Raw genomic sequence first — 22621 nt, forward strand, 5'->3', positions numbered from 1 at the left:
ATTCTAAGCTACAAACAAATTATGAGATGATAAAACGTGAGATTCCATGACCAAAATGACTGAAATGTCGAGTAAATTAAGTACAGTCAGTACTATGCAGACAGCAAAACATGGAGGGGTTGGGTTGGGGCCTCCAACAGAAAAAGGCTATTCGTTTTATATTTTTTTGGCGTCAACGGTCTGTTTTAATTTTAAGAAATATTTAATTTATTTAAAGGCAAATTGCAAAAGATTGCTATTTACAATGTCCCAGAAGATTTTCTATGTGAAGATTAGGGGTAACGAAAATTTCCTTGTGGATTGGCTAAAAAAATTAAAAAATAAATAGGAGTTAAACTTTATGATGATGATGGGTTTAATCATATATTAGCAGATATAGACATGCATTATGCCAAAACTTTTAACGTGTAATCTGATCTTAGAACATTTTATTTAACAAGGCAGCAACAACCCGAGACAGACAAAGAGTTAGATATAGGGCAGTGGATGGTTGCTAATGTGTGTTAGGTTGTCTAGCTGCTTCATGTGCCCTTTATTTAGTAAGTTTAATTCAACCATACCTAAACTCGGTTCTTTCTTCTTGTTTTCTACTCACATTTACTTTTTTCTATGATGCTTTCACATTAGCTGCTTCGTGGCTCTTCAGTAAATTTAATGCAACTTTACCTAATCTCAGTTCTTTTTTCTTGTTTTTTTCACATTTGCTTTTTACCATGATGATTCCTTGTCGCCACAGAGGGCGGAAAAACAGAGTTCCAGACCCAAGACTCGAAAGGCTTACAATTGCAATGCAAAAAGGGATACCCAAATGGTTGTCCCACTTGCAACCATTTTCCATTGCAGGGAGCACCTACTCGTGCTTATGGAAAGCTTAGCTGAAGAAACGGTAATTGCATATAATGGCCACCACTCCACTTCCCACAAAAGGATAAATCTGAAAATTTGTAATCATGTGTCACACAATTCTCCTAAAAATAAGTAAAAATTGAAATGATGGAACAATCACCAATTGGCATTGATAAATACATCACTGCCAATTTTACAGATTGTACCAAAGTTATGAACGCGCGGGGTGCCATACCACTATATAATCACATTTGGAGCTTCTACCATGACCCTAGCTAGAAGCATTTTAAATGAGAAAAATAGAAAACAAAACAAAAAGATTCCCAATGCCAATATGAGAAGTGCCACACTAAATAAAATGCTCCCTACTATTGATTAATTTTCTCAAGAGAAAAACTCATCAAATAAGAAATATGACCAACTAAATATTTGTAATTTAGAAAAAAAAAATATTGAATCAATAATAAAAAAGTAAAGTGTGCTGTTAGCATTTCTCACACCAAGACAACAATGATAATAAAAATAAGAAAGAGAATGAAAAGATTTATTTACAAGAGATGACAATAGTTTGAACAGATAGCAATATAGCATGATAATAACGACCAATAACTTTTTGTTTTGATTTCCTAATGGACTAATCATATTACATTAGTAATATAAATAATAACCATAATCATAATATGTAGAGCGAGAGCATCAGACTTGAGAGAAGCTCTTGGATCAAAATAGCTAGGGTATCTATCTAAATCTAATCCAAAAATATTCACAATCATCTTATTCATCCCCCCATAGTTATCACAAAATTAAATAATAATGAATCAAAAGGGCAAGAAAGAGAAGGAAAGGTATATGACGTTGACTTAATGGGCTGGGCTGGGCCGGGCCGGATGAGAATTAGTCCTTCAAATCCTTCAACTGATTGCACTGCGCAGTGGGCCTGGTTTTCTCCTTACCAGCCCTAAGTGGGCAGGGAGTCTCTACGGGCGGGACCATGCAGTTATACTGCAGACACAGCGAGCTTCTCTCGGGAATCACCGCCGTAGGGCTTATCTCAATCCCCGTCAGATAGTTATGCTGCAAGTAAAGTATCTGAATGCTCGCGTCCAGCAACCGCTCCACGAAGCTAGCCGGTACCCGACCCGTGAACCGGTTGTTGTTCAGGTAAAGATTCTGCACTGTCGCCAGCATCGGCGATATCTGACCGTACAGCCGGTTGTAACTCAGATCAACGGTCGGGATCGAAACCTGGTCCACGGGCTGAACCATGCCCGAGAACTGGTTCCTCTCTAACTGAAGATTTGTCAGTGGGAAAGAAAATATTCGGCCCGGGATTGGGCCCGTGAATTGGTTCAGGCTTAGGTCCAAATAGTTGAGCTGGTCGAGACGGGCCAGGTGGCGGTCCATTGGGCCGGTGAGCTGGTTCCAGGAAAGAGAGAGGTACTGGAGGGAAGGAGGGAGGCAATCAGGAGGAAGCGAACCGGAGAGACCGTTGTGCTTCAGATCGAGCCGGGTTAGTGTGTGCGACTCGAACCGGGGGACCGAACCGGAGAGACGGTTATGGCAGAGGATTAGGTTTGTTAGCTCCGGCAAGGTTCCTACCGTTGGAGGAATGCGTCCGCTGAGCTGGTTGTAGCTGAGATCGATAGTTCGGAGGTTGCGGAGATCACCTAATTTGGTCGGAATTTGGCCGGAGATGAAGTTGCGGTTGACGCCGAGGAACCTGAGGTTCTTCAAATCGGAGAGCGTTTCGGGGAGAGGACCGTATATTCGGCCAGGGACGACGGTGAACTCGGCGAGCGCGGAGAGCTTGCCGACGGCGGGGTCGAGGCGGCCGGTGAGGCCGGGAGAGCCCGCCCGGGGGTCGCCGAGGTTGAGCGCAATGATCTTGTCGGAGTCGCAGTAAACGCCGGCGAAGTTGCATGGGTCTGCGGTGAAATCCCAAGTGGAAAAGAAATCGGAACCTGGCATGTCTTCCAGAGCCTTACGAATGTTTTGCAGAGCGAGGAAATCGGCAGGGTCCAGAATCGCCTGGACTTGTAGAAAGCAGAAGAAGAACACAAACAATGCATAGGGAGAAGTAGAACTCCTGCACTTGGCCATTGAAATGAAGAACCAGAAAAACAAAATAAGATTTTATAAGTCAGAGAGACTCATTTTTTTATTCTTTTTACTTCCTCGGGAACAGTTACATCAAACGGTTCTCCGAGCCTATTTGGCCTCCATGCCTCAGCCTCGAAAGCCACGTCATCACCCTCGGAACCACACGTGTCCAACTCCAACCAAAGCTTTAGTATGTGAGAAGGGACACAGGAATTCTTTTCGTTAAATATTAAAATAACTCTTCAATTTTTTAATACGATATTTTTTCCATGCCTATTAAATTATTAATATTAATATCAATGCAAAGGCATTAGTTATTTACTGATCTGAGGACGCCTAATCTTATGGTTGAATAGAAATCAAGATAAAAAAAAAGAAAGAAATAGAATATATATTATTTAGGCAAATATAAATAAAAATAAAAAATTAGATAATTTATTTTAGATACTTATAGTAAGTGTGTAGAATAAAAATAAGTTATGTAAAAATATTTTATATTAATTAAAAATTAATTTTTTTAAAAAATTCATATTGTTCTCTGTTATTTTTTTTCTTAGCATAAAATTATTATTACTATTTTTATGCTATAAAAAATATTTAATTTTTAATAAACTAGTGGGATAGTAGTAATGTTGTATCTTTATTTTAGTAAAATTAAAAATTTATTACTGTATTATTTTTCTTATCTCCTTTTCTCATTTCCTTGGTGTCTAGTGTCTACTCTATTATTTATACTGAAATAATTAGCCTATGTACAAACATTGTCAGGGGGCAAGTGTGGTGTGGGGGCTTTTGAGTGAGTGAGTGAGTGAGTGCCAGCTAAGTTATGCAGTGGATTATCAAATGCGCCTATGACGTAAAATTTGGGTTATCTAATTTCACCATTTCTTGTTCAAAGCTTCTTCAAGAGAGGTTTGTTAATGGTTATATTTATCTCTCCTATGGTATGATGCCAGCCCTATATCATTACTATATAGCAAAATAGATCATAAATCATAAATAATAAATGTGTATTCCTTTTTCTTTTTCTTTTTCTTTTGCTTCCATCTCTGTTTCAAAGATTACGGTTCAAAACATCAGAAGTTTGATACTACTACTTGATGCATCAGTTCCATTATTAACGTAATTGATTGTGATCCATTCTTGCTTGGACTTCAGGCCCCTCACGCAATCTCATAGCATAAATGTCATTAATTCGAGACTCAAATAACTACTACCCTGACCATTATAAGTCACCCACCCCTCCCCCAATCTTCTTTTTAACATTAAAAATCAACCTAATATCGCAAATAACCATAACTAGAAATATTCTCTCTATCTTTCTTTTCTTTTTTTTACTTTTGTAATTGCCAGCATGTTTACAGTGTGGGAATAAACCAAACCAATAAATACTTTTTACCTTTTTTATCTTTTGCTTATAAGAAAATAAACGTACACTAATATCTCTTGAATGAAGCTGAAGTAAGCTGAGTCAAATGCATTTTTTGGTCAAAGATATATGCATGCTCCAAAGCTTGTTTCGCAATTCATATTCTGCTCTAAGCTTTCACCAAATACCGTGTGTAACAAAGAGTTCATGCTTCTTCTTTTTTCTTGGATACAGAATGAAAGTCAACATAGAGCAGAATAAAATCAGCTATCATGTGCTCCGCTACGTACATGGGGAAAGTTAGTATCGTTTTCCTAAAATGTCCACCTTTTCTACCTGTAGTCTATTTCCATCCCTTGTTTAATTACCCCTTTTCTTTTGCTTGGGTCAAAAGTTATAGGCCAGTAAAATCAATTTATATTTTCAACCCCCCAAAATATTTTCAAACAAATCACAAATAGGCCTATGTGAGGTTGCTGTAAAAGTAAATATATGATTCTATGATTTCTATCTACACCATCACCCACTGACTGACCCACAGATGGAGAGTTAGTTTAATAATAACTATACTCAATTAAAAAAATCAATAAATCATGATTCGAATGATATTTAACTTAATCTTCTTAAGTAATTTTTCAGATTTAAATCTTATGAAATATAATTTGAAGTTGATACTATGTAAGTTTGGTTAAATCAAATTTTTTGACAAAAATTAGTCAATAAATATTCTGATGTGATTTATTTTCTACAATAAGCAATTACGTCAAGAGCAAGTTTTGTCACAACCCCGCAGGACAATTCATGTTCTATAATTTATTGATCTCTAACTTTATGCCTAATTGTGATTTGGTTAAATTCATGAGCATGACCTCTAGTAGGAATTGGAGACAATATGGCAGCAGAGGTAATTGCGACTTGCGAGTTAGCTCAGACATAAACATAAATGTAACAAAACACAACCTGGCTAGATAGAAATGTGTGCACCTCAGACTCAAATCCAGCCAAGCAACATAGAGACAAAGATAGAAAGCATTTTTTTTTAATGAATGTAAAAGAATGATGTTGTCTCTGATGAGTTTGGTCCCAATACATACAAAAGCGAGCAACCACATATAGTGCTACATTTTATATACTATAGCTATCCAATTAAAACAACCCCACATCAATTATTTACTATGAATCGTGGGAGGCAGTTCAGAGAGAAAAAAAAAATCCACATGATCCCCAAATGGTCCAGTTAGAAGTTGCATACACCAACCACAACAACCAAAACAACTACTTATTCTGGTACATATAGTCTTCAATTTATGGAGTTTTTGAGCCTTGCGTGGTGATTACTCTATAGTGTATTCATCCCGCATGCGTATTAATGTAACTTCGTTGTACTGTCTTTTTCATCCAGCTTTCTGCTAATGCTATGATCCCACAAGGTTATTTTTCCACAACATTTTTAATTTCCAATGAGTAGTTTCATTTTCCAACAATGCATAGATAACAATTAACAAAAATCTTATGCGGAAAATGTAATTAAGTTCAGATGAATATATATACAAGATTAAGAGAGCTTGAACGAATCTTGCTAAGGTAACTCAAATGTTGTTACGTGTGTGTGAGAAATGTAGTATGAAGATGGAATTATTTCTAGACCTAATATAAGAATGGTAGCAAACTAGCAATTATACATATGATAATTTATTTAATACCTTTTTTTTCTTTTGTCAACATTAAAGAGAAGTTTGTTTCAAGTTATCAAGGAAGATTCTTGGAAATGTTAACTTGAAAATATCACATTCTTTGCTATAAGTTTTGTGAAAATACCCACAGGATTCCCAGAAATATGGAATACACAAGTTTTTGTTACTTCTTATTCTTTTACACTAAGAGGTGGGTATGTTGAATTTCCATGAGAATTATAGTTATTCTCTACAATAACTATCCGGCCCCACTTTTTCTACACATTTCTTATATAAATTTTATTTTCTAAAATTCCTAATGGCAGCCAAACATATATAGGAATATTATTTTCAGTCATAACATTCTTAGGAAAATAATTCCCAGAAATACAATTTTATAACTTGAAACAAATGCTTACTAATATTTTCAAACTAACGGTTAGAGATTAATTAATCATTTTAAAACATAGAAATCACTAAAATGATTTGTCTCTATCAACAAAGTGTTTATGATATGATATATATAGCCAAGAATTACATCTGTTTTTTTTTTCGATACACAAGAATTACATCTCTATTAATCAGCATACTCAAAAGATTTCAACTATTTACCAATTTGACAATTTGTTATTTTTAGATTTATTAAATTTTTAATTTCATTAAATAAACTTTTTTATACCACCAAGTTCATAGATTAATAGACTAAAGATTTTGAATTTAAATCCTAAATATAGGATTGTGTTGAATACATGAAAATAAAGTTTTATAAAAAAAATATTTAGCATCCAAAAAGGAAAAAAAAATTGGAGAACTTGATAAACGAGTGTTTATATATAAATGTAGGAAAATTTGATTGGGAAGTAAGAAATTCCATTGAAATTTATTCACTTGTAAAGAATTGTCATGTAAAAACACATTGACAAAAGACTCATTTAAATAAGAAAAAAAATGAATCCCTAAAATCTCAAATAATAATTCTATCAGATTCAAAAATAATTATTATCCGTGAAAATAAATATATTCTGAGTAAAAATAAACAAACTTTCTTAGCTGTAATTAAGAGGAGTAAATTTTTAATTTTCTTTTCTTTTACTTTCTTTTCTCTAGACAAGTTACCTCAAACTGATATAGCATGTCTAACTACTTGTTTATTGATATACATTGTGGCTTAACTATAAACATTGCTAACCAAATTATTGAAACTCTAAATACAGTTTCCCCAACCTTTGTTTTAGTAATTGTTAGGACTTGAGATTAAATCCCACCTCGACTATTCCCTTCTTGTGTATTAGATTTTGTAATCGAGTAACTCCCCACTTTATTAAATATATATTTTATTTTCATATTATTAATTATTCATAATTAGTATACATTTTAATAAATGGATTATTATAATTTACTTAAAAAATTTAACTATTTATTGATTACCTTAAACTTTCATGAATGTTAATTTAGCTATGATATTATGAAATAAGTATCTTAAATCACAACAGAAAAGGGTGATTTTATCATTTTATTAAAAATAAAAATAATTTTGTTTTTGTCTTTTAATTTTTGAAGGACTTAACATCACATGTACGTGAAATAATGAAAAGTTATTTAAAAGTAAATCACGAAATATATTATCATGTAAAAATTAGAAGAATTTAACAAGTAAAAATTAAAAACATTATCATGTAAAATATTTGGTAAATAACTTTAATAATGCGTAGACAATATTTATCATTTAAAATCTAAACATTTTTTACTCAATTCTTTGTATGAACAAAACAAAAACCTTTTGGGGCCAGTTATTCTTTCAGACTTTATTTTTTTACTCAGTAATTTGTCAGCCCCTTTTTTATTTGGGCCAACCAATTTCTGTCTATTCTTTACTGGGTTTATCTTTACCGATTTAACCAAAACAAAAAGGGTTATCCTTATTCCTTACTGTTACTATTTACGGTATCATTGCTATATTCACATTTACTTTTTATTAGAGAAAATAATGGATTTTTTTAGTATATTTACTTTCATATTTAGAAGAATTTTTTTAAAGAGGGATATATGACTAGAGCATATTTTGTAGACATTTAGTAGCTTAAGTAAAAATAAAATATAATTCACTAAGGAAACTAAAAGCTCTATGATCTATTTGACCAAAAAATTTGGCAAGTTAATTAAAAGTTTTAAAAAATTAGCTAAAACTTATTGAGTTAACTTATTAAACAAAATTAGTTGTTATAAATTTATAATGACATGCCTTCTAATTTTTTTAGAAAATATTTTTGGTTTGTAGGCAAAAAATTGTTTAGATAATATAGCGATTCATCATTGTAATTTATGCTAAACAATAATTTTAGTACAACAATCGCGTACTGCTGTTTTCAAACTAACAAGTAATAACCTTAAAAACACATCTCTTACAGTTCAAGAGCTAAGAATTCCACACTTTCCAAATAATTCTTTAAACTGAACAGAAGAGTTCAAGAGCTAAACACTATAATTATAATATACGCACTTTCTTTTAACAAATGATTGAAATGATAAACATTATCTCCCTAACGAGTAAACATGGGAAACCTTAAACTTAACAACAGTTTATTGGAAAAGAATCATATAATTTATGTATGTGACAAACCAGGCAAGAAATGCTTATTCATCATATCAGCACTATAATCCCATTGTTCAAACCTTTGACGTAATTCTGAACGAAAAATCCAGAAAAGGATAAAAAAGAACAAAATCAGCTGCTCCATCAAAAGTTTCACTTTTTTTTTTATCATTCATCTACTCTATTGTGTGGGAATGGAACCACCAGCAGCCTTGATTTGTTGCTGCAGCTGCAACAATCAATCAATACAAGGAACAAAGTTGAGCACCATATATTAGGATTCAAACAGCATCCAGAACACAAGTCATGCAATAAGATACAACTAAAGCAAGACATGAAGGTAATTACATTGAATAAGTACTGTAGAGCGTTCTTCAGTAGAGAGTACTCCTGTTGTAACTGTGATAGACATCTCATACATCTGCACCAACAACACTTGTTTTCTTAGTAATTCGTCCAACATTTATTGTGAAGTGCTCATGAAGAAGCATGCAGTATATATATTATGTATTCGCTATCATTTTAAGGCTCAATGAAAAAGGTATATTTTATAACCCACCCGCTGTCAACATTTCAATTTTATTTTCCTATATAGATAAATTAATAGACTTGTGAATGGAAGCATATCTCCTGAAAGATGAACACATGTGAATACAGCTCACATTCACTTTAAAGAATCAATTTAATCACTAAGAAGTCAAAAGATTTATGAGGAAATCTGTTTTACCAATACTAGTCATTCACACAAATAAGAGAAGGTCTATGAACTGTGACAGCAGCTGCATCATCTATCTGATGCAGTTCAATTACAGGCTTTTCATTATAATCATGCCGACATAAACTTAGGCCCTCAATCACATCACATATGAGAACGAATAAGAACATAGATGAAAATATGCTCAAATCTTTCAATCTTCATAATTCAATAGGTGATTATAAATTTCAATTATTACTCCACAGCAATCATAATGTCTTAGTTTTTTTTATTGGGAAAACAAATTTTCAGTGACATTAGCTCCAGCTTAATTTGATTCTAGTGGAAAAGGTATTTGAAGAAGGTGACTAGGAGCAAATTATCTTGTTCCTCTCAACAAAATACAGAAGACTACAAGGAACATATGATTTCAAACCAAACAAAAATCACATTATTTCCCTCGGAAAAGTAAAGAAAAAACATATAAGGAAAAGATAAAAAAGAAAGTTATTTACTTGTCCTTCTTAAAACAATGCTTTTTTCATTATTAATACAAATTTAGGGAAATCACGATTAAATTTTTCTCTTAATACAAAGATCTTTTCTTTATTTACAAATGTAGGCAAATCACGATTGATTTTTTCTCTTAATACAAAGACCTCTTTATTTACAAATTTAGACAAGCACGATTAAATTTTAAAATTATGTCTTGAAGAATCTCAACAAATCCTCCCTTAATTTTTTCCCACACTTTCCATACATCTTCAAGAGTGGAATTTATGTCATTAAATGCAAAATTGAAGAATGTTAAGAGTAACTTATTTGGGGAGAATATCACGAAATAAGGAAACTTCCAAATGCATTTTACTTTCCTTTTTTTTTTTTTACATTTTCTCTAATGACGGAATGATAGAACTTAGTTTTCCTATACAACAATCTACACATCTATAAGTTTACAAAGCGTATTATAAAATTCATAAAAAATGATTAAACAAAAAAAAGAGGAAAATTCTTCCCCCAAATTAAAGCTAAAATCAGTAGCCTCAGAGAAACGCAGTAAAGATCACCAAATCAAAATAGGTCGAAGAAACGATGTGTTACACAATCTTACAATGCATATCAAATAATTCTGTGATTTATATTTTAGAGGAATTTTAAAAAACCACCACCAACCCAATTTAAGATGTACTAGTATTCTATTTTTAGATTTCTGGAAGTTTGTTGAAGTTTCAGAGAGATCACATGCTAAGTCCTATATTTGACTTGACCACCGAACAAAACTTGGGGAGAAACGAATCAATGCAAAACCAAAATAATTCACATGATATGAAGAAATATGAATGTTGGAGCAAATAGCGTAAAGTGCACGTTCAAAGATTCAAAACAGGGAAATGGGGAGGAATATGTTATGCTAGAATTCACTCACCCTTCCAGGTTCTTAGCCTCACAAAAAGCTCTGAAGGTGGCACACACATTTTTAACTCTGGCAGCACCAATACTGTGGAACAAATTAAACAATATCACATATAAGCAGATTTTTAAAACCTTTCTCGATACATAAAAATAAAAAGTAAATTACACTGATTACTGATATCCAACGAGGTTTCGTGAGATAACACACTGATTTTCGTAATTATTTGAAAAATATTACGTCCCTCTGTAAAGAACGTTGATTTTAACATTAAAAATAAACAGGAAATTTTTATGTAATCTCACGAAATCTCAGGAATTTTCGTATAATTTAGTCTAGAAAAAAAAAATCTAATATAGTAACCTGGCACTGCTTCCCTTGTACTGATGAGCATGAGCATCTATTTGTTTGAAATCAACTGGCACTTGTTCTCTGCACAACAAGTCAAAAAACCAAAGCATCAATCATATTATTCATAATTAATCTAAAATTGAACAATCCCATAAGAGAGTAAGACAGAGAGAAGAATAACTTACAGACAACGTGCCATGTTTTTGAGGAGATTCTCAGAATCATCAAAGAACATAGTGATAACCTCAATCACAAAATCTGGAGTGCTCTCATCTTGCAGTTTCTGAAGCTGGCTGAACTGATCATCCAAAAAACCCTTCTCCCCGCCAACAAAAAACAACCCATCCAAAATCGCCACCAAATATTACAACTTGAAAATAGAAGTAATCATGAGGGTTTTGACCTTATTTCTTAAAGAAAATAAAAATTACAACTTTAATCGTTTTATCAAAAAGGAGAAAAAAAAAGAGGGGGGTTAAGTTTAGTTTCCGGAAAATGACCTTGCAGTCCAAGAGGTCTCCAATGAATGAAACAAACATGGGGACCAACGGCGACGTCGTATTGTGATAAAATATTTGAACGTAAATAACAAAAAAAGAGGGTAGAACAGTAACAGTAGCAATCAAAGCGCGTAGAAACATACAAAATATCGAAGTGTAAGAGAGAAAAGAAGAGAACCTGTTGAAACATAGCGGCTTGGTGTTCGCGCAGCTTCCTCTGCAGCTGAACGACATCCATGGTCATTTTTCTATGATGTCAGATCTTGACTTGAAAATTGAAAAATTAAAAGGAGTTTCTTTCTGTGCTTCTGTGTGTCTCAGAATGGAAATTCCTGAATCCTGATCCGTAATTTGACCACTCCCTCTATACCTTCTGCTTCTTGTCGTTACAAATGTCTCTCTCTCTCTCCTTCAAAACTCGGAAACCCCTTCGCTTTTTATTAGTGAGTATTAAATAACGTGTATAGTGTGTGTGTTTTTAACGTTAATCAATGCACTTAAAATCTGTTTTAATTCTTTTAAATTTCTCTTATTAATTTGTGACCTATATTAATTATTAATAAAGTTGGTGAATGTTTTGTATCATTATTAAGAAGTGACCTAAAAGATACTTCTATTTCCCCTGATAATTGGAGGAAAAAAAAAAGTTTGTCACTTTTGGCACATGTATAGCCTTTATCTTTAGATGACAGGAAATATACAAAATTTCTATTTATTTCATTTTTGTTAGGACAAAATATGAATAATGTAGTCTCAATTATTTTGATGTCATAAAGAGTCTTACTCTACATGCTAAGTTCTCTATTCTACCAAAACAATTTTTATGTGGAGTTTTGAAGTCAAACGCACATCAGACTAAAACATCGTCTTATGATGTCTTAAATGCAAGAACATTATTTGCGAAGCAAACAATCTATTGCATTCTCAGAATCATCCATGAAAGTGCAAAATGAATGTCAATAAAAAGTTCTACTTACTACGAATGTCAAAAGTTGTGCTATGAGGAAGAAAGAGAATGATAATGTACTTTCTAACAAGAAAAATATGTTAATTGCTGCAAGATTTTGAGGACAAGAAAAGAGAGATAAGTAAGATGTTTTATCTTATGAGAGTGATTAGTTGGTAAAAAAAATTAAATATTACATTTAATAAAGAAATATAACATTACATTTCAAGAAGTTTCTAAAATTAATATCAGAGAGTACTTGTACAAAACATAAAAGACTAATTTTAAAAGATGTTAATGGCCATTCTATTAAGCTCTAAACTTTGTGAACTTCACTTGTGTGAATCAGTAAAACTTTGAGTACAAAGACCGGGACTTATATTTGTAAGTCTATATTATAAGATGATAGATAGTGAGTGGACCTTTACCCTTAACCAAATATTTTGTATTTTTTTTTGTTGAAAGTCTGAAGAGATGCGGTGGGTTGTTTGCTTCAAAAGGTAAGTGTAAAGAATACTTAGGGTTGAGTCAGTAGCTTCATAAATAATAGTTATAATTTTGTGAAGTTAGTAAACTTGATAGTTTATGAAAAACTGACACAATGACATAATTTCATAGGTAGAGATGAATTAATATAAACAACCTTGTGTTGCTTAGTTTGCTTATACTATTGTTTAACTAATTTTGTGTGTCAAACAATCTATATCTATATATCTTGATTTCACAAGATTTAAAAAGGATGAAATATGTGTTTTTATTTTTTTTTATTCACACAGAAATCAAACTTAGATACTATATATATAAGAAATTTCCAACAACTTACATATACTATTCAATTAACTAAACTAAGTTTCGTTAGCAAATGTATGATTTCATTTCATTTTTACATATAAATTAAACATGAATATTAAATATAATATAAATATATTGTATTTCAATTTTAAACAAATAGATTGGAAATTAGTATTCTTTTGTTGGTAGTGTTCAAGACTGTTGTTCTTAGTTAAAAATTAATCAGTAACTAATTCCTTTTAAAAAAATATATATATTAAGATAAGTGAAATGCGTTTTTCCTCCTCCAAGAGGCTTTTTAATAAACAAAATCTAAAATTTATTCTTAATTAACATATTTCAAAAGCTAATTATCTTTTAATTATATATACAAGATTTTATTAATTAGAAATTATGATTCTAATATTAATTTATACACTTAAAGAGATATTAAATTCAAATTTTATAAATATAAATATGATTAAGAAGAGAGACTAAGTAATCAAGTTCTCTCTTTGGAGTGAGATTAGTTGTCTGTGAAGCAATAAGAGGAGGAAGAATTTTCTTTAGATGATAATTTTTTAAAATATACACCTTGTATGAAAGTAATAAGAAGAGGAAGAATTTTCTTAGATGATAATTTTAAAAAATTAATATAATTTAATTTTTTAATTAAAATATATCACGTAATATATTGATGGAAAACTTATTTCACCAATTTTTTATTTAATATTTTTCGTTAATAATTTATAACTAAATTTAAAATTACTAACTTTATTGTGTTGGATTCAATGTAATTTTAAAATAGTTTTTAAAATTAAAAAACATTTTTGATAAAAAAAATCTCTCTAATTACTTTGGACCAAGAATATCTATATGAACGTAATAAATTAAAATAAAAAAATTAATACATAGCAGTAAAAAATGAAAAACAAATGAATAAATTTATAAAAAATAAAACTAAATCAATACTAGTAAAAACTACATATGCTAAAATTTAATTCAATTTTTAATATTTTAAAATAAATGTAGAATTGTAGATGACCATTATTAATTAGGATTTAGGTTCTAGTTTTCAGTTGATGAATTTAAATATATTTTTTATTAAGAAAAAAGAAGAAGAAGATATAATATCTGGACCGACCAATCCTACCAGCCACACGTGCTGGTGGATCCATATGATTTTCTGTTTCAATCCTACAACCACCTTGCACAATGGACATTCGATCCTGTCCTCAGCACTTTTTGATCTTGAACCGGGTCCAAATATAATACTTAGGTTGGTTGTTGGGTATTTACATGGTCAAATTTATACTACTATCTCCATTTCTGTTCTTTCTTTTGTTTTGTCATTTTACTTTTATTTTAAAAATCTGGTTATTTTAGAACTAATATCCTGTTTTAGCGATGCTCGATTCTTTTTTCTTTATTTCTAAATATAAAAAACTTCTGTTTACAATATTTTTAGTTTTTAAACACATTTGGTTTCTTTTCATGTTAGGAAATTTCTATAATTATTTAATTACAATAATCATTATATTTTTTTAAGAACGTTTAGTATTAATATGAATGGATAAAATGAATTGAAAATGCTCATAAAAATAAAGTAAAATCAATTATAAATATATTACAAAAATTATAAAATTACGACAAAAATATGTGTATATAGATAAGATTACTCAATTTCAGTTTCTTATTTTGATTAGCCACTCGCCTAGCGGTGTGTATTTTGATAAATAATGAAAAAAAATGTTAAAAACGCAATCATATTTGTGAATTGTGATATGACCATTTAATTGAATTGTGCTCCCTCAATGCATTAACACACACACATGCACTTGCACTTGTGTGTAACACAAAGCAAATATTTGCAATTATCTGCTTCCAAGTAAGATATCAAATCTTAAAACATAATTTTTTATGCACAAGTCTCTAGTGGCTTTCATTTTTGTGCTTTCCACGTAAGACCTTTTTTCGCCTAAAAAAAACATTTGTGATTATGCAAAGTAAGGGAGAGAGAAAGGGGAAAGAAGGTATGTTTTTTCTTTATAAAATTTAGGTAGATCATATTAGGAGGGAACGAGAAATTAGATGCGTTGTTGTGAGTAATACAAAGTTTACTCCTTGCTACTAACTAATTATTTGACTTTAAGTATATATAAAGTTGGTTTGGTGAATAAGAAAGAAAAGAAGGAATGAGAGAAAAGTGATAAGTTTGATCTGTCCCACAAAAATCTAACAATTAACATTTTATATATATATAAAAGAAAAACTATTATGTACAAAAGTTGAATAGTTTAAAATGCTTCATATTTTGGGCTCAACAAAGTGCAAAATTTTCAGTTTGATGAGGCAATTTCTAGCTGCTGAAACTCCCCCCAGAAAGAAGGGATCACCTTCACCATTCAGTGATCATGTGCCTCCTGTTCCTTTCAAACTAATCAGAATCATGTAGTTCTTCCCTGAACACTCTTCTGAAGAATGGCATTCGAGTTTTCTTCATGCCCTTGAAGCAGCTAAGGTTCCCATTCAGAAGCTGTACAACCTGCACCAAAGGGTCACATGCTTAATAATGGTGTTTGTCATAGTCACATGCTTCATAATGGACTTTGTCATAACACATTAAGGTACACAGAGACAGAACGGTTAGTGGGTTGAGACAGTTGAGTCGCATATTTTCTGCCACTAGAAAAGTGGACCACAATACATATGGAAGATATGAGTACTAGACAACATTATATTTCATAAACAACCACACCTCATTCCTTATTAGGGTTACATATTCACATCTAAGAGTGAACCTCAATTTAATTAATAAATATTGTATAGTCAGTTATTTGATTTCTAATCTTACTATTAACTTTAATTTAGTGTTGTTTTATAAACAAATAGTTGAATTAAAAAATATAATTTTTAGTGTTCACATGAATATAAACGATCTATTTAACAAGAAAACAAGATTAGTTTCTGATCAGATTGGGGGATACCTGTAATCTCTAATTCAGGAATCCCTAATTCACGACAGAAAAAAAATCCAAGTTGAAATTTTGGAAAAAAAAAATGTAGAACGTGCCTGTCTTATAGAGGGACGACGAATTGAAGACTGTTGTATGCATAGTGAAGCAGCCAAGAGCATAAGATTCATTTGCCTAGAGTCGAAATCACCTGCTAGTGAAGGATCAACCAGCTCCATAATATCATTTTTTTTCAGCAATGGTTTTGCCTGAAATTTTGTTGGGAGAAAAAAAGTTAAAAAATGTAGTGTGACAAGATTTAAGCCATAGGCACTAGGATGAAATTTGCGTGTAAATGTATTAAGATACTATACCCACAACACAAGGCTTTGCTGTGAATAATCAAGTGCTCTTCGCCCACTCACTAATTCTAATAGCAATACACCAAATGCAAATACGTCCGTTTTCTCGTCTACTATGCCATGCAGCAAGTATTCAGGAGCTAGGTAACTGTGGCAGTCATAAAATGAAACCATAGTTAATACTTAATAGGAAACCACAAAAAGTTTTAACGGAAACTAATTCAGAAGGACACAAACCCGAAAGTTCCTTCAAATTTTGAAACGGTGTGATGAGTCCAATTTTCTGGTAGCCATTTTGCTAGCCCGAAATCACAAATCTGCAAAAAAAATTCGCAACGTTACAATTCATGACTAAAATATCCAAGTCCACTTACGTACAAATAGTGCATTTTAAAAATGAGGGGACTAGAGGAGTTAATGATGTGACTGAAATAAGGGAAGTTTCGTCCATCACAAAATGAAGAATCTTCCAAAAATTGTTTGTCTATGGGGTAAATACAAAGTGCGAAAAACATAAGGAATCTGTGGTGATAATTATGGAATCAGACTTATAGAAGGGAATCCAATGTATTCATTCATCATACCTGAGGTTCAAAGTCCTTCGTGAGCAATATATTGGCAGCTTTTATATCCCTGTGGATAATTCTTCTTTGACATCCCTCGTGAAGATATAATATACCCTTTGCTGTTCCTAATGCAATTTTGTGTCTAATACACCACGGTAGTTTTTCCTTCGAACCTAATGTGGAATCAAAGAAATGAAAATTTTGAACAAAACACTAACAATTGGCTCAATAAATAATAAAAAGGAAAAAAATTTAGCAAGCCATTAACCATTACCATAAAGAACTGAAGCAAGGCTCCCTTTTTCAGACAATTCAAGAACCAGATACATTCCACCATCCACTCCATAACCAACCAGCTTAGCAGTATTTGTATGGTTTACATGCGCCATTACGCCAAGTTCTGATAAGAAATCCCCTATGATTTCATCAGCTGTTCCTCTTGTTAAACGTTTAATTGCCACTAATTGACGATTTGGCAAACACCCTTTGTAAACTTCAGCATAACCACCCTTCCCAATCAAATTTTCTGCACCCACCAACTTAACGTTTAAGAATTTAATTTAAATACACTCGCAATATATAACCTTTTTACACCGTCATCTAATAGTTTGTTTGGTTTCGCTTTGAAAACACAATGCATGTAAGAAAATAAAAATAAAAAGGAATGCTGAAAGTTATATGAGGTTGCTTCAATGTTATATGGAAATTTGACACAATTTTCCCAAAACTAACTCAAAACCAAACATACTGTGAGTCTATAATTAAAGACTATCATGGTAAGATTTCTGATTTTTGTAATAGCCAACTTAAAAGTCATCATGATTTCTATTTAGTTGAGAGCTGCATACAAATTAAACTCAAAATTTAGACCAAGCAAAGTAATTCAATGTTCCTTAATGAGAAATCTAATTCTGAGGCTCTCTGCATACCTTGGCTAAAAGAATTGGTTGCAACCTGAATCTCATGATGAGTAAAGATCTTCCAAGGTGACCTGCAAGGGGAAGCAGTTGCATCTAAGAGACAAATTGGGAGAATGGACTCCCTCATGCTAGTGCTCATTCTTTTGGAGAGCTTGAGAACACTGAGAGGATGCAATGTGTTGTTCATCTGTTTCTTCGATCCGCTCCTCAACAATTGAATAAATGAATGCCACCTAGAAGCAGGTTTTGAAAGCTCTTGAGACTCAGAATCCGCTGAAGGCTCTTTGGAAGAACTTGATTCTGAATCTGAGCTCCTGAAATAGTCCTCAAGCACTGTAACTGGGGAATCCAACTTTTCCTTCATTTTTTTTTTCTTGTGACCCGCAAACACAGAAACCCTCAAGTAAAAGAACAGATATCACAAATCCACCGGGAAAGTGAGAAATTTCATGGTGAAGGATAACTTAAGGAAGACAAAAATGGATTTTTTTTTTCTTTCTCTGGTAACAAAATATTTCTTTCCTTTTTTTTTTCTTCTTCTACCAAGTAAATATAAATTAAAAGGTGTTAAATTAAGAGCAACACATGAAACATAAAATTAGCCTAGTTAGGAATATCCAGGTAACCAAAGCAAGGAGAATAAGAGTGGATTGAAAAATATTAAATTGAAGGACATTGCCCAAAACAATTGTATCCTAGAAATGAAATATTGGAATTCGGAATTTCTACCTTAAAAAAAATCAATTAGGTGAAAAAAGGGAAAGACAAGGAAAAGCTTCCTGAAGGGTAAGAATCCAAGAAGCCCGAGGGATAAGCCAAAGTGACAGAGAAAACCAAAATTTGAAGAGACCCAAAACACACGTATCAGAAACAGAAGAAAGAGTACTCAGCATCCATATAGCGATACAGCGTCTATGAAACTCTCAAAGTGATAAGCACAGAAACTTTGATGATACAATTCAATCAAAGGGGAAGAGTAAAACAAAAGTTGTGTTGCTGAGTAACACGGAGAGAAATATCTGATAATATCGTTTTCAACTCAAAGATGGAACAGAGAAAAACAGAGGAAAGCAGAGGAAAAGACAGTGGAGAGGAGAGAACAGAGACGCAAGCATAAGAGGTTGTTTTACTTGGCCTCCCCGCTTCAACAAAACAACCATCATTGTCCTTTTCAATGTTGTCCCGCTACTTGTCATAATGTTTCTTAGCATATTAAAAAAAATAGTGAATATTTTTCGGACTGAAAAAATAATAGATGGTAGTTAATTAAATAATATTTTGGAGTGTTATTTTAGTTATGTAGATTTTATGGCTATAAATAATTAATATTTTATACGTTGTAAAATTTCAGTGGGCGCCGTACTAAATAAGAAATGAAAACTGAGGTTGAGGATTATGATTATGCTATTTGGGGTTTGGATTGTTGAGGAAGACTGAAGAGGTGGCAAAGAAAAGATGGCTTTACCCATGCCAAAATGATTTTTTATGCTTTTTATTTAAACTTTTTAGTTTGAAAACAATATTAAAAAGTGTTTTATTATTTTCATTATCGAACAATATTATATCAATGATATGAGAAGGTGATTATTAAAAAAAAAAAACATCGTCCTTATCCTTGTCACGGCAGCGTCGTTGGTCAGAGAGTCAGAGACGCCTATGTTGTGTGCGCACTCCTTGGTCTCTTCTAGGATACGGCACGTGCAAAATGGTGTTTATTTAGTTTTTTTTTTTTTTTGACAGAATGGTGTTTATTTTATTGCATAGCAAACCAACCTCAAACTTGACTTTATTGGCCAGACAAGTTGGGATTTAGAGTTAGGATATGGATTATAGAGTATTATAAACTCATCTAATCAGATAATTGCATTAATATTTACGTAAAAGTTATAGATTCCAGTATATTTGACTTTCTCATATTGCTAGAATTTTACAAAAAACAAAAACAAAAATCTTATATTTGCAATGTTTTATCCGAAGCACTTGTTTTTGGGCAATATATAGACTATAGTACTTAAAAGGTCTACGCATCCTTCGTGAGAAGAAAGAGATAAATAAAAGAGATAGAGGAAGAGTCTATGGTAGGTGTACGTAAATATTGAAGTACGAAAAATTCTGCTTGCAAATTAAAAAGAATTTTTACACCCTTAGAATATATACACGGGGAAAGAGATATGAAAAGAAAAAGAAAAGGAAAAAAAAGTAATAAAAGCTCTTAGTAGTTATTAGATAAACTTCTCTATAAGTAAGAAAATAAAAACTGTAATATGTAAAGGGTGCAGGAGAATGCAATGAAACCTAATGTAAATTTATAGGTGTTGATTTTCTTTTAACCACAATACAAATTTTGTTTACATCACTATGCACATGCATGAATAAAATCAATTTAACTTAACATCCAACGGAGTCGTTTAAACCAAAGAATTATTCCTTATCAATATTATTGAGGTTGATATAATTTGCAAGGTGAAATGCTTAAATTTAAGCATTATTTATTATATAGGAAACAGTGACTTTTGCATAAAAAATTAACTTATTACTTAAAATATTTATATTTTAATGGTGGAACAAAGTTAAGTGAAAATAAAATTATAAAAAATGAGTTACTTTATGATTGCATCGTTGGAACAAAATGTAAGTGTTGCTTCAACGTGATGTGATATTATAAGGGCCATTTTAAACCCATTTAAGAATCTAAAGTTAATTTTTAAACAAGTGCATTGGAGATGCTGCAATGAATATGATCACTCTTTTATTAATATATAATAAATAATAATAATAATAATAATAATAATATAATTTTTTATGTTTTTGAGAGGATGAAACTATGTTTTTTTGTTGAATGATGAAACTGTATGTTATAATACAAAAATCACATACTCCACTCGGTGAGTGAACTATGTAACAGCGTGTTTGAAAAAATTAAAAGAAAATTTTGTTTAATAAATATGTTACAGAAAAAACGGGAGGAGATTAATTGAGATTCTAATGTTTGTGGGTTACTCTTATGTTATCAATAAACTATAAACTACTAGCATGTAATATCAGCGTGGCTGCGAAGAAGATATATCCAAACGATCTATTTAGCAAAAAGAAGAAAACCCTACCAATCCTGATTGACATGAAATACACCACACTCTCTCAGATTCCATTCTGTTTCATCCAAATAACTTTATAAAAATAAAATGTTCTATAGAACTTTTCTAGAACTAGGTTTTTATTTTGTTTTATATTATTAAAAAGAAGAAATTAGTTACATGTGTGCCCACATAATAATTATCGTACATTATGGACAGGACCTGAACAAGTCTTCTACTGCTAGGTTTATGCTTTGCATTTATTATTTAAGAGAAGCCAAGACAGAGGTTTGCCATTTTTCTTTTTGTCCAATAAAAACACAAACTATAACCCCCACTAATTAAGTAAGATGCTAATTAATTAATTAAATAAATGGATCTCCTAATCAATTGTCACTTGCTTGCTCATGTAAATGTAATCTCGAAACAACGTAACGTCCTACCGATTCCGGCAGAGTATAGTATATTATACTCGATTCGCTATCATTTCAGCGTAATTAACACAAAGCCAAGAAACTGAACTACAACACTCAATATCCTCTTATTATTACTCAACATTCTTCTCCAGCAAATCATCTACTAGGGTCCACGCTCATCATTCCCCCGTATTAAATAATTTTTATGTATTTCCATCTTCTAAGTATCAGTTTTTTATCTTTTAGATGAATGAGAGAGTCTATTTCGTACTCCTGATTAAGGTTTAAGCAGTGTCCAAATTGACTTGGTTCTGGTTGGCGTTTCTCAGGGTCTCACCCAAAAGAGAATTTACAATAGTCCCAGGATTTTGCTATTGCACCGACTCCTTTATGTTACTTTCATTTTCTCACTTCAGTGTGAAACACTTCAAATGTAGCTCCTTGCACAGCATTGGGTGAACAACATTAATTTTTTTTATCCATTATTAATGAAGAATCAATTACACGAGTGATCAAGAGTCACATCAATTTGATCCATTCAAACAAAACCAATTAAAAATAAATAAGATTAGTTCAACATATCATATATATTAAATATTTTATATATTGAATTCAATCTAATCATGTAAATAGATCAACACATTTGGGGACTGGGGAGATAAAACATTTCTTGACCGATACTTTATTTTCTCGAGAAATTAATTTGATAACGTTTGACTATGGCAATACTTTATTGCCAGCAAAAGACAAGAGTCCAACATACTGCCTAGAATGACTTTGTTTCTTTTTATATATATATATTGTGTTTATGACTTTCTAAGTGTCCAATAGAAGATGGTAGGCTTGAGTCATGTGCATGATTTTGGGCCGTGGGCCTTTTACATTGCAAGTCAATGGATTTGCTTCCCGTGCGTGTGATAATACCAATCTAACCCAATTTAAGTTCAATTAATTATGACAGGCAATTTTCCATCTCAAATTTGACCAATCTCAACCTGTATGTAGCCTTACCAGTTATATAAATTTTTCATTAATTTGGAATGGTATTTTACATGCATATATATAACATAAGATT

General features: G+C 31.8%; 3 protein-coding genes across 4 annotated transcripts; all 3 read right to left on the minus strand.

The window, feature by feature from the left end:
• Positions 1-1404: 1404 nt before the first annotated feature.
• LOC114369979 (LRR receptor-like serine/threonine-protein kinase GSO2) lies at positions 1405-3010 on the minus strand. Its single transcript, XM_028327259.1, has one exon. It carries the CDS (start codon positions 2944-2946, stop codon positions 1741-1743), a length of 1206 nt encoding a protein of 401 aa, XP_028183060.1. The 5' UTR covers positions 2947-3010; the 3' UTR covers positions 1405-1740.
• Positions 3011-8455: 5445 nt separating this feature from the next.
• LOC114370146 (histidine-containing phosphotransfer protein 1-like) lies at positions 8456-11981 on the minus strand. The gene is made up of 6 exons (XM_028327431.1): positions 11716-11981; positions 11223-11353; positions 11050-11118; positions 10702-10773; positions 8930-9002; positions 8456-8810 (listed from the first exon to the last, which is right to left on the minus strand). Exons 1-6 carry the CDS (start codon positions 11779-11781, stop codon positions 8763-8765), a joined length of 459 nt encoding a protein of 152 aa, XP_028183232.1. The 5' UTR covers positions 11782-11981; the 3' UTR covers positions 8456-8762.
• A 3469-nt stretch (positions 11982-15450) lies between these two features.
• Positions 15451-19205, minus strand: LOC114372523 (receptor-like cytosolic serine/threonine-protein kinase RBK2). 2 transcript variants are annotated; one of them, XR_003658219.1, is made up of 7 exons: positions 18066-19205; positions 17411-17662; positions 17155-17309; positions 16808-16887; positions 16587-16718; positions 16328-16477; positions 15451-15799 (listed from the first exon to the last, which is right to left on the minus strand). XR_003658219.1 is itself a non-coding variant. In XM_028330121.1 (7 exons), exons 1-7 carry the CDS (start codon positions 18418-18420, stop codon positions 15692-15694), a joined length of 1236 nt encoding a protein of 411 aa, XP_028185922.1. In that variant the 5' UTR covers positions 18421-19205; the 3' UTR covers positions 15451-15691. The 2 variants fall into 2 exon arrangements, 1 of the variants encoding a protein (XP_028185922.1); XM_028330121.1 differs by having other exon boundaries at positions 16583-16718.
• Between the last annotated feature and the right edge of the window lie 3416 nt (positions 19206-22621).

This window comes from Glycine soja, chromosome 10, assembly GCF_004193775.1.
Source record: "Glycine soja cultivar W05 chromosome 10, ASM419377v2, whole genome shotgun sequence".
In the NCBI taxonomy this organism is placed as follows: Eukaryota; Viridiplantae; Streptophyta; class Magnoliopsida; order Fabales; family Fabaceae; genus Glycine; species Glycine soja.

Coding starts and splice junctions, on each gene's coding strand:
- LOC114369979 (XM_028327259.1), bottom strand. CDS start 2,946: ATGGCCAAGTGCAGGAGTTCTACTTCTCCCTATGCATTGTTTGTGTTC.
- LOC114370146 (XM_028327431.1), bottom strand. CDS start 11,781: ATGACCATGGATGTCGTTCAGCTGCAGAGGAAGCTGCGCGAACACCAA. Junction 9,003..10,701: donor GAGGCTAAGAACCTGGAAGG/GTGAGTGAATTC, acceptor TTGTTGGTGCAG/ATGTATGAGATGTCTATCAC. Junction 8,811..8,929: donor CTCTACAGTACTTATTCAAT/GTAATTACCTTC, acceptor TGATTGTTGCAG/CTGCAGCAACAAATCAAGGC.
- LOC114372523 (XM_028330121.1), bottom strand. CDS start 18,420: ATGAAGGAAAAGTTGGATTCCCCAGTTACAGTGCTTGAGGACTATTTC. Junction 16,719..16,807: donor AAATTTGAAGGAACTTTCGG/GTTTGTGTCCTT, acceptor TGACTGCCACAG/TTACCTAGCTCCTGAATACT. Junction 15,800..16,327: donor GTCGTCCCTCTATAAGACAG/GCACGTTCTACA, acceptor CCTTTGGTGCAG/GTTGTACAGCTTCTGAATGG.